General features: G+C 41.7%; 2 protein-coding genes across 2 annotated transcripts in view; one reads left to right on the top strand and one right to left on the bottom strand.

The window, feature by feature from the left end:
• Nucleotides 1–18,500, top strand: part of ssbp2b (single stranded DNA binding protein 2b) — a 316,774-nt gene that overhangs the window by 22,127 nt on the left and 276,147 nt on the right. The window lies entirely within an intron of this gene.
• LOC133622888 (arrestin domain-containing protein 3-like) lies at nucleotides 3,723–18,362 on the bottom strand. The gene is made up of 6 exons (XM_061985719.1): nucleotides 17,759–18,362; nucleotides 12,819–12,879; nucleotides 12,599–12,743; nucleotides 12,435–12,531; nucleotides 9,727–9,983; nucleotides 3,723–3,938 (listed from the first exon to the last, which is right to left on the bottom strand). Exons 1-6 carry the CDS (start codon nucleotides 18,009–18,011, stop codon nucleotides 3,723–3,725), a joined length of 1,029 nt encoding a protein of 342 aa, XP_061841703.1. The 5' UTR covers nucleotides 18,012–18,362.

Genomic DNA, 18,500 nt, shown 5'->3' with positions numbered 1-18,500 from the left:
CAGAGCAACCTGGGCTCTCATAACACCTGAGCAGTGCCAGAAACTCATCGACTCCATGCCACGCCGCATTAACGCAGTAATTGAGGCAAAAGGAGCTCCAACCAAGTATTGAGTATTGTACATGCTCATATTTTTCATTTTCATACTTTTCAGTTGGCCAACATTTCTAAAAATCCCTTTTTTGTATTAGCCTTAAGTAATATTCTAATTTTGTGACACACGGAATTTTGGATTTTCATTTGTTGCCACTTCAAATCATCAAAATTAAATGAAATAAACATTTTAATGCATCAGTCTGTGTGCAATGAATAAATATAATGTACAAGTTACACCTTTTGAATGCAATTACTGAAATAAATCAAGTTTTTCAAAATATTCTAATTTACTGGCTTTTACCTGTGTGTATATATATATATATATATATATATATATATATATATATATATATATAATATATATAAATAAAAGAAATACTTGAATTTCAGTGTTCATTTATTTACACATATACACACACATAAAACTCATCTACTCATTGTTGAGTTAAGGGTTGAATTGTCCATCCTTGTTCTATTCTCTGTCACTATTTTTCTAACCATGCTGAACACCCTTTCGCAGGTACCCAGAAAGATTTCGAGTACCACCAAAAAAACTGAATCTCTGAAGACAGTATACAAATCTGTGTTAAAGGTGTACAAATACTGTTTGTATAATAAGCATGTTATTGTTTACAAATGAGGGTTAAGAGTTCAGTACTAAAAAAAAAAAAAGAATGTGGCTTAAGTACAGTTTTTTAATTGAGCTGCTGCATTTTTTGGTTGGGTTGTTTATTTATTTTGAGTAACTTCTACAATTCTAAAAGGGGAGGAATGTAATAGTGATCTATGTTTGTCTGTTGCCATCTCCTGGTGAATGTTGGCTATAGCATACTGGGGTTACTTTTTGGTTGGCCAAAGATTTACGTGGTGTTGCGCACCTGACGTCAAGTGTGTGAGTCTGTTCTGAAGTCTACAGTAAAGAGACGATCTTCATCACCTCGCCTGGTTATTGCCTCCAACTCAATATATTACAACAATATTGCTGTTTACGGCAGACGAACTGCTTTACGGTAGAATAAAACATGACTGCTGTTGTTGTGTGTTGTTGCCGCGCTGGGAGGACGTTAATGAAACTGCCTAACAATAAACCCACATAAGAAACCAAGAACTCGCCCTCGATCATTCTACAGTTATAACGTGTTTGGGCAGGCAGCTGTTTATATTGTGGGAAAGCAGACGTGAATACAGGCTGTTGACACGTCACTCAGGTCCGCATGCAGCTGGAGGGGGCGTGGCTTCCAGCTCCGCCTGAATTTTGGGAGATTTTCGGGAGAAAATTTGTCCCGGGAGGTTTTCGGGAGAGGCACTGAATTTCGGGAGTCTCCCGGAAAATCCGGGAGGGTTGGCAAGTATGACTTTTTGTACAGAACGCCACTACAATAGTTTAAAACAAATAAAGTGCACTTTTGTGCATGATGTCACACAAGATATTTTAATAAGTGTCAAATAAAAATTAGCTGCATAATAGGATATCAAATAGTATATGTCCTTTGCTATGTGGTAGGTTCCGGCGGACGTTATCTCCTTCTGTTGTGGACTATTTTTTTCATACGGTGTTAATGTGGAAATAGTTGCCTCGGCATTTTGTTGATGTGGCACCGAACGGAGATGTTGACATGCGGAGTAAGCACTCTTCATTCTCTAGCGGGTGACTTTTCAAATGATGCTACATATTAGCAGTAATGCTACTTTTTGTAGCAACGCTTTTGCCCCACACTTGACAACTTACGGTTGTCTGTTCGACATATTCCCCCTTGAAGCCAAACCACCGCCAGACGATGGACCCCTTGCTGTATTTCTTGGGAATTAATTCTTCCTTCATTTGTTACCAGAGTCGCACCTTCTTTCTCTCGTATTACCACTCGCACCACAACTAACATTACCCATGCCGCTACCTCTCTGCTCCGCGAGGGCGTATACGTATGTGACGGATGTAAGAAGGTGCACTTGTTTAAGTCTCTGTGAGAAGGAGAGACAAGAAAGAGTGAGAAGAGCATGTAGTGTAATGCCTGCATCTAAAAGCAACTGCATGGGAACGTATACTCGAATATCACGATATAGTCATTTTCTATATCGCACAGAGACAAACCCGCAATATATTGAGTATATCGATATATCGCCCAGCCCTAACATGAACACAATATTATTCTGCTAAATAGTTCTATATTATCAGATGTGTAAGGGTATGTTGTTTGTAGGGAGGCAGCTGTCTCTAATATTTCAACATTATGTGTGGCAACTTCTTTGTTCGTGTCAAAATATTGTGTGTGTGTGTGTGTGTGTGTGTGTGTGTGTGTGTGTGTGTGTGTGTGTGTGTGTGTGTGTGTGTGTGTGTGTGTGTGTGTGTGTTTGTCAATGTCTATATGTCTATATGTATATATACATCCATCCATCCATTTTCTACCGCTTGTCCCGTTAGGGGTCGCGGGGGGTGCTAGAGCCTATCTCAGCTGCATTCGGGCGGAAGGCGGGGTACACCCTGGACAAGTCGCCACCTTATCACAGGGCCAACACAGATAGACAGACAACATTCACACTCACATTCACACACTAGGGCCAATTTAGTGTTGCCAATCAACCTATCCTCAGGTGCATGTTTACAGTACAGGCCAAAAGTTTGGACACACCTTCTCATTCAATGCATTTTCTTTATTTTCATGACTATTTATATTGTAGATTGTCACTGAAGGCATCAAAACTATGAATGAACACATGTGGAGTTATGTACTTAACAAAAAAATGTGAAATAACTGAAAACATGTTTTGTACTTTAGTTTCTTCAAAATAGCCACCCTTTGCTCTGATTACTTTTTCGCACACTCTTGGCATTCTCTCAATGAGCTTCAAGAGGTAGTCACTTGAAATGGTTTTCACTTCACAGGTGTCATAGTTTTGATGCCTTCAGTGACAATTTACAATGTAATTAGTCATGAAAATAAAGAAAACACATTAAATGAGAAGATGTGTCCAAACTTTTGGCTTGTACTGTATGTATATATATATATATATATGTATATATATATATATATATATATATATATATATATATATATACATTTATATATAATGTGTTTATACATGTGTATGTATATATGTGTAAGTATGTACACATGTATATGTGTATATAAATGTACATGTATATATGTGTGTGTATATATATATATATATATATATATATGTATATATATTCATAGCCATCTATTCATTTACATATATATTGTAGAGTATATTTACATATATTATGTCAAATAAATCCATCACTATGATAATTATTGTCTTTGAACCAGGAAGTAGCATAACTAAAAGATGGAGAGCGACATATACAGAACTCTACAATAGTTATTTTAATGTTAACAGTTCAGTGTTGGTTAAGGATTGTGCTCTACTTCATGACATTGCACTTATATGTGATCATTAAGGTATTGCTCGAACAACATATCAAATGGTAGCCTAAGACATATACACAATACAGTGGACCACCGCATATTTGAAATTCAGCATAATTTGTCTTTTCAGTCAAAAAATATTCCATTGGAGGTTTTAGAACATAATAGCGAGAACCAACTGTATTTTACTGTATGAGAGTACTGTATGGGTAGTTCTCACCACTAGTCATGATTATTGTCTTTAACTCAAATTAAAACCAGGCATGGTTTGATACAAGCCATATGGAGGAGGTGGGGCTGTTGGCTCCTGCTTAAAACTTGCGGCACCCGTCTTTGAATTTGCACCAAATTCAAAATTTGTGGAAAACGGCTGCTCATCAGGCCTCTGCAAAACTGGTAGAATGACAACCGGGAACTTGATCTGTGGGTTGGAAGCATACTTGACACCCAGGTATACCTGCAATGTGGTGAAAATAGTTAGTCAGTTCTGACCGTGGTCTTTAAATACGATAAACTATGGGCCTGATCTACTAAATGATTGCGTGCACTAAAACACGTGCAAACTTGATAGCACACGCAAAGCTGATCTACTAAGCACATGCGCAGAGGATTGCGTTTCTTAAATGAGCAAAACAGAGAGCGCTATCCATTTCGTGTTTCTGTCTTCATGAATATTTACAATATATCCTGATTAACAGAACGACCACGATATTGGGAGAAGAATATGCAAATATAATCATTAAGCACTCGCAATTTGATTTATCAAGCATGAAACCGTTCTGCGGCCGTGAATATTCCGTCTGTGTGCGTGTCAACATATTTGGACTCTCAGAAATAAAAATATTAGACGTATCTTCTATTCATCAATGACATTTAATAATTGTATAGCTGCTGGATGACTTAAGATAGGGGTGTCCAAACTTTTTCCATCAAGGACAGCGCAATTAAAAGTCCAAGTATGCGGGGGCCCTTTTGATATATATATTTTTTGTTGGCGCATAACATATTTTAGTATAAAAACAGTGAAAATATAAGACAAAAGCAAAGAGATGTAATGAGAAAAAGCCAAAATTTTGATAATAATAACTAATAATACAATTTGTCACTTGTAACACAAAGTTGTGATATATAATGTCTGTAGTTTTTTTAACAGAAAAAAATAAATAAAATCAAAATGTCCCTGCATATTTAAAGTTTTCAAATTTTGGACACAATCCTGAATTATTCATATGAGAGTTTTAGATTTTTTCTCATTACAATACGTCTTTTTTATTTTACATTTGTATTGGGTTTTTTTCCCAACAAAATGTTGCACGCCAACAAAACGTAAGTTTCATGCTGCAAATGGCCCCCGGACTGCACTTTGGACTTTAAAGGGCTGATTAAAATGTGATTTGTTTTAGTGTGTTGTTTCGTATTCATTTTTTCATATACTGTATAAACAGTATATTTCATACACAGTATATAAAGTATAAAAAAACGTCCTGCAATATGCATTTTCTGGCATCTGGATCATTGCACCATTACAACCGTAATTACTAGGGATGCCCGATAATATCGGACTGCCAATATTATCAGCGGATAAATGCTTTAAAATGTAATATCGGAAATTATCGGTATCGGTTTCAAAATTATTGGTATCGATTTAAAAAAGTAAAATTCAATTTTAAAACGCCGCTGTGTACACGGGCGTAGAGAGAAGTACAGAGCGCCAACAAACCTTAAAGGCACTGCCTTTGCGTGTCGGCCCAGTCACATAGTATCGACAGCTTTTCACACACACAAGTGAATGCAAGCATACTTGGTCAACAGCCATACAGGTCACACTGAGGGTGGCCGTATAAACAACTTTAGCACTGTTACAAATATGCGCCACACTGTGAACCCACACCAAACAAGAATGACAAACACATTTCGGGAGAACATCCGCACCGTAACACAACATAAACACAACAGAACAAATACCCAGAACCCCTTGCAGCACTAACTCTTCCGGGACGCTACAATATACACCCCCCGCTACCCCCCCCCCCCCCCCACACACCTCAACCCCGCCCACCTCAACCTCCTCATGCTCTCTTAGGGAGAGCATGTCCCAAATTCCAAGCTGCTGTTTTGAGGCATGTTAAAAAAAAAATGCACTTTGTGACTTCAATAATAAATATGGCAATGTCATGTTGGCATTTTTTTCCATAACTTGAGTTGATTTATTTTGGAAAACCTTGTTACATTGTTTAATGCATCCAGCAGGGCGTCATAACAAAATTAGGCATAATAATGTGTAAATTCCACGACTGTAGATATCGGTATTGGTTGATATCGGAATCGGTAATTAAGAGTTGGACAATATCGGAATATCGGATATCGGCAAAAAAGCCATTATCGGACATTTCTAGTAATTACCATGATCACTGTGAAAACTGTCAGTTGCATAATAATAATATAATAATAATAATAACTGGGATTTATATAGCGCTTTTCTAAGTACCCAAAGTCGCTTTACATGTAGAACCCATCATTCGTTCACACCTGGTGGTGGTAAGCTACTTTCATAGCCACAGCTGCCCTGGGGTAGACTGACGGAAGCGTGGCTGCAATTTGCGCCAACGGCCCCTCCGACCACCACCTGTCATTCATCATTCAATTCACCGGTGTGAGTGGCACCAGGGGCAAAGGGTGAAGTGTCCCGCCCAAGGACACAACGGCAGCGATTTTTGGATGGTAAGAGGCGGGGAGCGAACCTGCAACCCTCAGGTTTCTGGCACGGTTGCTCTACCCACTACGCCATGCCGCCCCCCAAAAACATTTGTAAGTACATGTATACACAAATAATACATTACCGTTTGAAACAAAATATAATCACCGTGTTCGCCTGGTAGACCAATGGTAGAATGTACTTCCGACATCCGGTCCTTATACTTCCAACCACTATACTTCCGGTTGTTACATGACAAATGTATAATGTTCCAAAACTTTTAGAACAATATTTTCATGTACATGTTCATGTTACACATACAAGCATTGACCAGGTACATAATAAACCCAAGTATACAACAATGTAAACAGCTGTTTTCACAGTGTAATGACTGAAATAACGACAGTTTCATAAGGTCTGCTGTCTAGATCACACCTCTATATAGTAGAGAAGGGGGGTCCATAAATTGGTAGGTGTATGTCAACAACATGACAAAATGCCACAGGTTGGACCATATGATTCCATAAATGTAGAGGGAAATGAGTGTCTCCATGGTGACAGCAGGTATACATGCAAACACCTCATTTAAATAGAGCGGTCTGCACCACTTTTGCACTTGGTATCAATTGTACACACTGTCTTGGCAGACCACCCGCGGCACACCCTGTAATAATACAGACATTTTTTTTCTTTGTACATGCTCTTTAGCACTTTTTATGTTCGGGAAGCTTTCCTTAGTTGAGGTCATTATTGAGGTCATTATTTCGAACAGGAGCAGGAGACCGCAGGCAGTTTGCAGGTTAAGAAGTGTTTAATGTCCAAAAGTGCAAAGGTAGAGTGCAACGGGGATATGCACAAAACAAACACAAATAAACTGTGCATGAAAACATAGCTGACATAGAGCTAATATACAAAAGTAGCTAAGCAAGATTAAAGTGTCCACTAAGGTCCGTGTACGTCACGGCCATTCGTTTTTCGTTTGGAATAGAAAAATAGTTTAACATAAAAATCCACTTTTTCCGATTTTTGGTTTGATAATAAAAACAAAACAAAACGGAAAACGGATCGTTATCCGATTTTAAAGTAGCCATGTGTAATAATTTCATGTCAAGTCATCATTAAATGGCCGTGATGTGTCAAAAGGCATTAATAAATAATGTCCTTTTCCAATACCTCTACAACTGATAACATTAGTTTAGCCGGGATATGCTCATTTCAAAATTAGATTTACAGCCCCGAAATCTTGTTACCGTTTTAACCAATCAGAAAGTATGTGAGTGTGTCACATCCAGGTTGCCAGTTATGCACGGTCACCTTCGTTTGGCCACTGCCACTGGTAAAGTTACTAAACATTTCAGACCGATTCTCAACTTATTCATGACAAAGCCAGGAACAAACCAAGGATTTGTATTGGGGATGCCTTTGAAAGATGGAGACAATTTTTTTATTTGACGCCAAACTTGATAATTTCCTCCTTGATATGTAAGTCAGGCATTTACATTTTCTTGTTACTTGTAATAAATAGAAATGGACATTTGGTATGTAAACTATATTGTCCAATACAGTCTATGATCTTGTCTAACAAAGCTAGTATGTTCGTGCAACAAATGCTTAGCATGCTAGCCCGGTCAATGACACATCAACATACAGACTAACAGGGGAAATATATGCCCAAATATATGCCCGTTAGCCTGTATGTCAATGTGTCATCCAACTGACAGGGCAAAATATATTTTCGACAAATAAAACCTATGTAGATATGTGTAGTGTCAGTGCCTATTTCCTTCTCAATATGCTGATACGCTGAGGAAATGGGTTCCAACATTAGCACGGTTGTTGTGGTAATATGGACTACATGTACCAAGTTATATGGCAAACTGAAACGTTTGAAACAGTAGCCTATAGGCATACCTTGGTACAATGTCTCCTCTTTAGTTTTGGGCGTACATTAAGCTGCTAAGCATGCTCTACTTATTTTCACCAGTATAATCATTGCTAGCGTTGGTTGTGGTTGGTTTTAGTCTTTGTTTTCTGATAAAAACCATATGATTGCCATTTGTTGTGATATTGTACGCAGACATGACGTACTTCTTCCTGAAAATAGCCTAATTTTTGTGTAAAATAGAGTCGCCCAGTCGATCGATCTGGATTCGGCTGCGTATCTGGCAACCTCAGTCAGGGATAGAGAGCGAGGACTACATTAACATTTTGACCGTGATTGCAGTACCATTTCTTGCCACATTAGTACATATGGGTCCTTTAATGATGTTTTAAATTTTTTTAAGTGGGTATCAAAACAAAAAAACAAATTCTCTTTTCAAAGTTTAGAGATATGCATTGATTGCACATGCACAGTGTCTCTTTTCAGATCATCCCGCTGAAACAACAACAACTGAAGTGCGACGTTTGCCTTCTCAATAGAGAACCAATAAAAAGTCACTTTCAATGTCTCTGGAACAAAACAACAGAAGGGAACTCTTGGCCGCGAGAAAATTATTTTGACGACTGCGCCGTTCTTTGTCTTCTTCTTCTGTTGATCCAGGTCACTCACAGACGAGGATCTAAAAAACAGATACTGCATATGTCCAATTCAAGCAAACTGAACGGGCAAAAGAGAAAAAAAGTTTTCCGCTCGTTTTAAGTCCCATTTTCGATTTTTAAAAACATCAATGAAAACAGATAATGGATAACGATCCTTTTTTAGTTTTTTGTTTTTTTATTATCAAACCAAAAATCGAGAAAAGTGGATTTTTTTGTTAAACTATTTTTCTATTCCAAACAAAAAAGGAATGGCCGCGATGTACATGGGCCCACTTACCATGCTGGTGACTCCCAACATCCATCCACAACACCAGGGGTCGGGAACATTTTTGGCTGAGAGAGCCATGAAAGCCAAATATTTTAAAATGTATTTCCTTGAGAGCCATGTAATATTTTTTTTAACACTGAATACAACTAAATGCGTGCATTTTTAAGTAAGACCAACATTTTTAGAGTATAATAAGTCTCTTGTTTTTTTTAATAACATTGTTATTCTGAAGGTAACCAACAATAAATAAAATACTTCTTACCATTAATGCGACTTCTGGTGCTGCATGATTTTGCTGATGGCTTTGTAGTCATTATTTTTAACACTGTGATTACCAGCGGAATTATTCATTACTTATCGTGTTAAGCAATGTCAGCTAAAATGTATCTCAGAGCCAGATGCAGTCATCAAAAGAGCCACATCTGGCTCTAGAGCCATAGGTTCCCTACCCCTGGTCTACACCAACAAAGAAATGTGATTGGCTTACACAGTGCCAGGTGATGATAATCAGCAGGTAAAAAACGTAATCGCTAATCACCCCCAGTTGATGAAGACAGCGAGCAACAGTGTGAAGGAACAACGCAAGCAGAACAGGAAGTGGAAACAAAATAAGAGCACAAGAAAGGAAGTGAAGCAAAAACCCATGAAAAACACCCAAAACTAAACAAGGTATGGCCTGGCCTAAGAGATCGCAACATGTTATTTTGGATCTTAGTAGATCAGGCCCAATATCATACACACCTTAAGTCGGTATTCTGCTTTGATGACCATGCAGTTGAAGATGGAGGCGCATGTAGTGGAGGGGATGGTGACCATCCTGACGACAAAGTGGCCTGTAGAAGGTGGGATGCACTCGCCCACCTCTTTCACTATGTTTTTGGTTTCAACTCGTCTCTTGCCTTTTGCAAAATAACTGTACTTTTTGTACAAACAGTACTTGGGCCTGACATCTCCAGATGAGCTGTTCTGAATGTAGGCCGCCACTTTTATGCCTTCCCCTGCAAAACAATGAGAAAACTTGGATATGTAACTTATGCTCTTTGAGCGACTTGTTTTGTTTGTACGGTATTAGGGTTGTCTCAATACCAATATTTTGGTACCGGTACCAAAAATATTCGATACGTTTTGATACTTTTGTAAATAAAGGGGTCCAAAAAAAATTGCATTATTGGCTTTATTTTAACAAAAAATCTCACGGTACATTAAACATATGTTTCTTATTGCAATCAAAGAACAATTTTGTCCATAAATAAAATAGTGAACATACTAGACAACCTGTCTTTTAGTAGTAAGTAAACATCCATCCATTCATTTTCTACCGCTTATTCCCTTTGGGGTCGCGGGGGGCGCTGGAGCCTATCTCAGCTACAATCGGGCGGAAAGCGGGGTACACCCTGGACAAGTCGCCACCTCATCAAAGACTCCTAATTAGTCTGCTGACATATGCAGTAACATATTGTGTCATTTATCATTCCGTCAACATTATAAAGGACAAGCTGTAAAAATGGATTATTAATCTACTTGTTCATTTACTGTTAATATCTGCTTACTTTATCTTTCAACATGTTCTATCTACACTTCTGTTAAAATGTAATAATCACTTATTCTTCTGTTGTTTGATACTTTACATTAGTTTTGGATGATACCAAAAATGTAGGTGTCGATCCGATACCAAGTAGTTACATGGTCATACATTGTTCATATTTTAAGTTTCCGTGTTTCCAGGGACATATTTCCTGAGTTTATAAACATAATATGAATTAAAATATAAAAGATTTTGTGACGATAAAAAATATTGATGTAATCATAGTAGTATTGACTAGATACGCTCTTGTGCTTAGTCAGTGGCCTAGTGGTTAGAGTGTCCACCCTGAGATTGGTAGGTTTGTGAGTTCAAACCCCGGCTGAGTCATACCAAAGACTATAAAAATGGGACCCATTACCTCCCTGCTTGGCACTCAGCATCAAGGGTTGGAATTGGGGGTTAAATCACCAAAAATGATTCCCGGGCGCGGCACCGCTGCTGCTCACTGCTCCCCTCACCTCCCAGGGGGTGAACAAGGGGATGGGTCAAATGCAGAGGACAAATTTCACCACACCTAGTGTGTGTGTGACAATCATTGGTACTTTAACTTAACTTTACTTGGTATCATTACAGTGGATGCCAGGTGTAGATCCACCCATGGCATTTGTTTACATTGTGACGCCGGTGAGCTATTGTATCCTCCTACAGTGTGTAGTGAAGCATGTTTAGCTATTCCTCGTCCTGCAGGGATGATACTTGTAAGAAACTTACTTTATTTGTCGCCATGGAGGCGAGGATTAGTGATTTAGAAGAAGCGAAAACACTGCCGACTGCAGATGGACATTAGCCGCTAACTCGCTAGCCATGTTTTAAAGCACCTCTTCCTGTGGGGTTTCAGTGTAATAACTTCACCTTTATCATTTTTTAAGCCAAAATGCGTCCATTCTCCCTTTTCTGTCTACACACTGTGTCTGCTTGTAAGTACTCTGTGATTGTGCGCTGCCGAACATGCTCCTCTGCTCGCATAACCAATGTTTTACGACGGACCGTCATGCCTGTAAAAAAAAAATTAATAAATATGGCAAACTGGTACTTTTCAAAGAGTATAGTACCGTTTTTGATTCATTAGTACCGCGATACTATACTAGTACGGGGCCTCACCTGCCATCATGGAAAGAAAAACAATGTAAAAAGAAAAAAAATGCAGGATTACTGCGAGCCTCACTGTGTGAGGCTCGCAGTAATCCCGCCTCCTGGTGCCGGTTAATGCACCCCCGCCGCAGAATGCACCCCCCGACGGGATCGCCACACCAACCGAAGCCCACACCCAAACCCTCCACGTGCAAGACCGAATCCACCCAAAAAAAAGTCACTTAACAAGAAGCCAAAAAGTGCAAAAACAACAATGCTCGCGCCAGAGGAGCCGTGAACGACTGCAGGGACACAACATTAGGTACACCTAACCCTAACCCTAACCCTAACCTGTGGTGAAATTTGTCCTCTGCATTTGACTCATCCCTTGATCACCCCAAGGCAGCTGAGGGGAGCAGTGGGCAGCAATGGCGCCGCGCCCGGGAATAATTTTTGGTGATTTAACCCCCAATTCCAACCCTTGATGCTGAGTGCCAAACAGGGAAGAATGCTGGTATGAGCTTTTAAACATAACCCGTTAACTGCTGCCAATCAAATGGTGAATAAGATACTCTTTAGGGTTCATATGTTTGTAAATCTGACTGTGATGAAGTCAGTGCCTCACCAGCCATCAACCTCACCGCACGTCACTGACTAGTACTGGTATACCGTACAACCCTTGTTTGTATCGTTCTTGTCATTATCATGACCATGGCAACATCGTTGATGCCTTATCCTAAAACCATAAACTGCCACAGGGGACTTTGAGCTTTATGTGATTGCAAAGTTTTACCTGGGAAGAAGCACGATCTGTCAATAGTCACTTCCAGGCTGACTGAGCCTGAAGAAAAGAGGTGCATTTTCTTATCAACAATGCTGCGCTGAGGAACCTGACATGGGGGTGAAAGTCATCATCAAAAAGTTGAAAAGTGCGTTTGTGTTGTGAAAGATGGCTACCATCAACGCCGGGTCACAGCTTCCTTTATGGGCCACTGTAAAACGACGTTTGGCTTTGCTGTCCGTCCTCATCGGCCTGCTCAGAGTTCCCTCCAGAGTGTACTTGATTTTCCCCCACGAGCCTTTAAATGACGAGGGCAAATTTCTACAAGATGTGAGAGCAAATTTTGGCAAACGGCATGCAAGTTGGTCTGATCACAAACATCTGGTTTTAACTCACTGTTGGGGAATTTGAAAGGTGAACGGGTACGTGTGGCGGCCACGAGTGACAACATTGTTACCTGTAAAATGGAGAGGTGTGTAACTCATACTTTATTGGATTTGGAAGGTTGCATGCCTGCATGCATACTTGTCATAGTTGGACAAGAGCAGAACTGTTTTACACACAAGCCTGGTTTCTCCTTCGCCTTCTACTGGTTAGCTCGAGGGCGTCAAACCTGCAGCCCACAGGCCCATATGTTGTGGCCTTTTACTTAAAGGGGCTGTGTGTAACATTTACACTCATCACAGGAAAAAACACGCGGACTCTCCAAAAAAAACGTGATAAAACAAAAATAAAGAGGTGCACAGCAAAAAGTGTACTTAAAGAAAAAGCAAGGCCAGCAACATTCATGCCCTTTTAATCATTTTAATACAAAATGCGCAGGCGCTACCAAACACAGGTCGGTTTCGACAATGTCTTTGTCAGTGTGCAATTTCCAACAGAAAGTGATGCGCTTAAATAGTCACAACTGTGGTCAATCAATAGACATAATAAATCAAGAACTGAAAGTGCACAAATAATAGACAAAATAGAAAATTGTACAAAATAAATCAGACTCGGTACAGTGTTATAGGAAAATAAATAAAGCAATACATTTTTTTTATTGCTTTATAAATTGTTTTATTGCTTTATTTTTTTATAATTGTGTTTTTCTTTATATATTTTTTTATTTTTGTATAATTTTTGTATTGCTTTATTTATATAAATTGTTCAAAATAAATTTAAAGACTCAGTACAGTATGATAGGTAAATAAATAAAGTAATACATTTTTTGATTGCGAAACACATTTTTTATGTTTTTATTGCTTTATTTTTTTATTGCTTTATTATTATTATTTTTTATAATAATTTTTGTATTTCTTTATTTATATAAATTGTGCTAAGTAAATCAAAGACTCAGTACAGTATCTATAAGTATATATCAGCATATATAAATAAAGCAATAAAAAATATGTCGACAGGCATTATAATAAAATTGTTTTGCTTTATTTATTTTCCTATGATACTGTACTGAGTCTTTGATTTATTTTGTACAATACTCGTACAATACTTTTTGTACAATCCATCCATCCATCCATCCATCCATCCATCTTCTTCCGCTTATCCGAGGTCGGGTTGCGGGGGCAGCAGCCTAAGCAGGGAAGCCCAGACTTCCCTCTCCCCAGCCACTTCGTCCAGCTCTTCCTGTGGGACCCCGAGGCGTTCCCAGGCCAGCCGGGAGACATAGTCTTCCCAACGTGTCCTGGGTCTTCCCCGCGGCCTCCTACCGGTCGGACGTGCCCTAAACACCTCCCTAGGGAGGCGTTCGGGTGGCATCCTAACCAGATGCCCGAACCACCTCATCTGGCTCCTCTCGATGGGGAGGAGCAGCGGCTTTACTTTGAGCTCCTCCCGGATGGCAGAGCTTCTCACCCTATCTCTAACGGAGAGCCCCGCCACCCGGCGGAGGAAACTCATTTCAGCCGCTTGTACCCGTGATCTTGTCCTTTCGGTCATAACCCAAAGCTCAAGACTCCGAGGTACTTGAACTCCTCCACTTGGGGCAAGATCTCCTCCCCAACCCGGAGATGGCACTCCACCCTTTTCCGGGCGAGAACCATGGACTCGGAGTTGGAGGTGCTGATTCTCATCCCAGTCGCTTCACACTCGGCTGCGAACCGATCCAGCGAGAGCTGAAGATCCTGGCCAGATGAAGCCATCAGGACCACATCATCTGCAAAAAGCAGAGACCTAATCCTGCAGCCACCAAACCAGATCCCCTCAACGCCTTGACTGCGCCTAGAAATTCTGTCCATAAAAGTTATGAACAGAATCGGTGACAAAGGGCAGCCTTGGCGGAGTCCAACCCTCACTGGAAACGTGTCCGACTTACTACCGGCAATGCGGACCAAGCTCTGGCACTGAGCATACAGGGAGCGGACTGCCACAATCAGACAGTCCGATACCCCATACTCCCTGAGCACTCCCCACAGGACTTCCCGAGGGACACGGTCGAATGCCTTCTCCAAGTCCACAAAACACATGTAGACTGGTTGGGCAAACTCCCATGCACCCTCAAGGACCCTGCCGAGAGTATAGAGCTGGTCCACAGTTCCACGACCAGGACGAAAACCACACTGTTCCTCCTGGATCCGAGGTTCGACTATCCGGCGTAGCCTCCTCTCCAGTACACCTGAATAGACCTTACCGGGAAGGCTGAGGAGTGTGATTCCACGATAGTTAGAACACACCCTCCGGTTCCCCTTCTTAAAGAGAGGAACCACCACCCCGGTCTGCCAATCCAGTGGTACCGCCCCCGATGTCCACGCGATGCTGCAGAGTCTTGTCAACCAAGACAGCTCCACAGCATCCAGAGCCTTAAGGAACTCCGGGCGGATCTCATCCACCCCCGGGGCCTTGCCACCGAGGAGCTTTTTAACTACCTCAGCAACCTCAGCCCCAGAAATAGGAGAGCCCACCACAGACTCCCCAGGCACTGCTTCCTCATAGGAAGACGTGTTGGTGGGATTGAGGAGGTCTTCGAAGTATTCCCTCCACCGATCCACAACATCCGCAGTCGAGGTCAGCAGAACACCATCCTCGCCATACACGGTGTTGATAGTGCACTGCTTCCCCTTCCTGAGGCGGCGGATGGTGGTCCAGAATTGCTTCGAAGTCGTCCGGAAGTCGTTTTCCATGGCCTCACCGAACTCCTCCCATGTCCGAGTTTTTGCCTCTGTGACCGCTGAAGCCGCACACCGCCTGTCCTGTCGGTACCTGTCCACTGCTTCAGGAGTCCTATGAGCCAAAAGAACCCGATAGGACTCCTTCTTCAGCTTGACGGCACCCCTCACCGCCGGTGTCCACCAACGGGTTCTAGGATTATCGCCACGACAAGCACCAACTACCTTGCGGCCACAGCTCCAATCAGCCGCCTCGACAATAGAGGCGCGGAACATGGTCCATTCGGACTCAATGTCCAGCACCTCCCCCGTGACATGTTCAAAGTTCTTCCGGAGGTGGGAATTGAAACTCTCTCTGACAGGAGACTCTGCTAGACGTTCCCAGCAAACCCTCACAATGCGTTTGGGCCTGCCAGGTCTGTCCGGCATCCTCCCCCACCATCGCAGCCAACTCACCACCAGGTGGTGATCGGTAGAAAGCTCCGCCCCTCTTTTCACCCGAGTGTCCAAAACATGAGGCCGCAAATCCGATGACACAACTACAAAGTCGATCATGGAACTGCGGCCTAGGGTGTCCTGGTGCCAAGTGCACATATGGACACCCTTATGTTTGAACATGGTGTTCGTTATGGACAATCTGTGACGGGCACAAAAGTCCAATAACAAAACACCGCTCGGGTTCAGATCCGGGCAGCCATTCTTCCCAATCACGCCTCTCCAGGTTTCACTGTCGCTGCCAACATGAGCATTGAAGTCCCCCAGTAGAACGAGGGAATCACCCGGGGAGCACTCTCAAGTACTCCCTCGAGTGAATCCAAAAAGGGTGGGTACTCTGAGCTGCGGTTTGGCGCGTAAGCGCAAACCACAGTCAGGACCCGTTCCCCCACCCGAAGGCGGAGGGAAGCTACCCTCTCGTCCACCGGGTTGAACTCCAACGTACAGGCTCTGAGCCGGGGGGAAACAAGAATTGCCACCCCAGCCCGTCGCCTCTCACTGCTGGCAACGCCAGAGTGGAAGAGAGTCCAGCCCCTCTTGAGAGAACTGGTTCCAGAGCCCTTGCTGTGCGTCGAAGTGAGTCCGACTATATCTAGCCGGAACTTCTCCACCTCGCGCACTAGCTCAGGCTCCTTCCCCCCCAGCGAGGTGACGTTCCACGTCCCAAGAGCTAGCTTCTGTAGCCGAGGATCAGACCGCCAAGTGCCCTGCCTTCGGCTTCCGCCCAGCTCACATCGCACCCGACCTCTATGACCCCTGCCATGGGTGGTGAGCCCATTGGAGGGGGGACCCACGTTGCCTCTTCGGGCTGTGCCCGGCCGGGCCCCATGGGGACAGGCCCGGCCACCAGGCGCTCGCCATCGTGCCCCACCTCCGGGCCTGGCTCCAGAGGGGGGCCCCGGTGACCCGCGTCCGGGCGAGGGAAATCTGGGTTCCTTGTCAGTGTTATTCATAGAGATCTTCGAGCTTTTGTACAATAATTTTGTAAAATGCTCTGTTAAACCCCCACTGGTAACATATGCTAGCCGGTGGTGGTGTTATATTTTTCTCAGCTGTGGTCCGTATGGGCCGCAGCAGTACCCACTTGTAATACACTTTTCCACCACTTGTGGCAGTAATGACAATCTCACACAAACAGAGGAAGTCTGGAGCTCGAGTCATAGAGAAGTTACTCAAGTGCAAAAATGATGTCTAAAGTGGTGAAGCTGTATTTTTATTTGCACTTTAATTTATTTTATCAACAGTTTATTTATCACTAGTTTAATTACAATGTATTTATTTTATTTTTAAATTTGTATACAAATTTATGCTTCAGCATTTTCTTTTAATCCTTTCTTTTGCAGTATATTTGATCGATATTTATCAGTCAGCCTGACTTTTTGTGACTAACACATGTTTTCATCTGACAAGGTTTATCCTGTTAAACTGTGAGTAGGTTAGATATAATTATTCATTACCATTAAAATCTTGAGTAAGATTATGATTAATGTACTAATTCAGTGTTAATATTAAAGTGGTCCCCGGAACCCTCTGTAGTGGAAAAATTGGGCCCCGAGGTCATAAAGGTTAAGAACCCCTGCACGAGAAAACAAAAACTACAATCATGCCGCAGACACAGTATTTACAACACAACAAACACACAATGGGCAACACAAAGAGTGTTTGTTTGTAAATAAGCAACTGCAGTATTAAGTACATTTGATGATTTCATTTGAAGTCAATGAATGATCAAAATCTTACCTTGGCCATCCTGGATGAGAAAAGTCTTGATACTGAAGTATTTCTCTTTGTCGTGGTGTACTAGGATCATTCTTCCGTAGTGTTCGGTCCATTTCACGTTGGCTTTTCCCTTCATTTTGATCCAGAGTGACTCTATTTTGCAGTCCTTTGTCACTTGGAATGTGATGCTTCCTGTGATGTCATCGCCGCTGGTGAACACATCGTCTTTGCTTATGGGATTATATTCCACTGAGAAGTCCTTAACATGCGGCATGGCGACAGACAATACTTCCCAGTGTCAAGTTGGGTGTGTTCCTAATTGTATGTCCTCGAAGAAGCCTTTGGCTAATCGTTAACTTCTAATTTCAGCCTGGAATTTTACTGACGGGTAATAAATATTGCTATCTATAATGTACTATGGAACAGGTTGTGGCGTCGCTAATAAATCAAATTCTTTACCCATAATAAATAAAACTCGATAAAGCAATTGCTGAAGTTGAACTGAAATGCTGACAAAATGTAGTAAGAATAGTTTGAATGTTGGAATGGTTTGAATGTTGAAGAGTTTGAATTTCCAGGAAATTCGGAATTTGCTTTGGAACTTGGGAAAGTGTTAGTTTGAATGTCCAGGATGAGTGGAATGTGTTAATGTTTAAATGGTTTGAATAGGTTGAAAATGTGGGAATTGTGTATCTTGAAAAAATGTCCCATTCATTTCAATGAGAACTTCCTGGAAATTTGGGAATTGTATGAAAAGTGGAAT

This window comes from Nerophis lumbriciformis, linkage group LG12 (assembly GCF_033978685.3).
Source record: "Nerophis lumbriciformis linkage group LG12, RoL_Nlum_v2.1, whole genome shotgun sequence".
Lineage (NCBI taxonomy): Eukaryota > Metazoa > Chordata > Actinopteri > Syngnathiformes > Syngnathidae > Nerophis > Nerophis lumbriciformis.
This window is presented reverse-complemented; position numbering and strand designations above follow the sequence as displayed.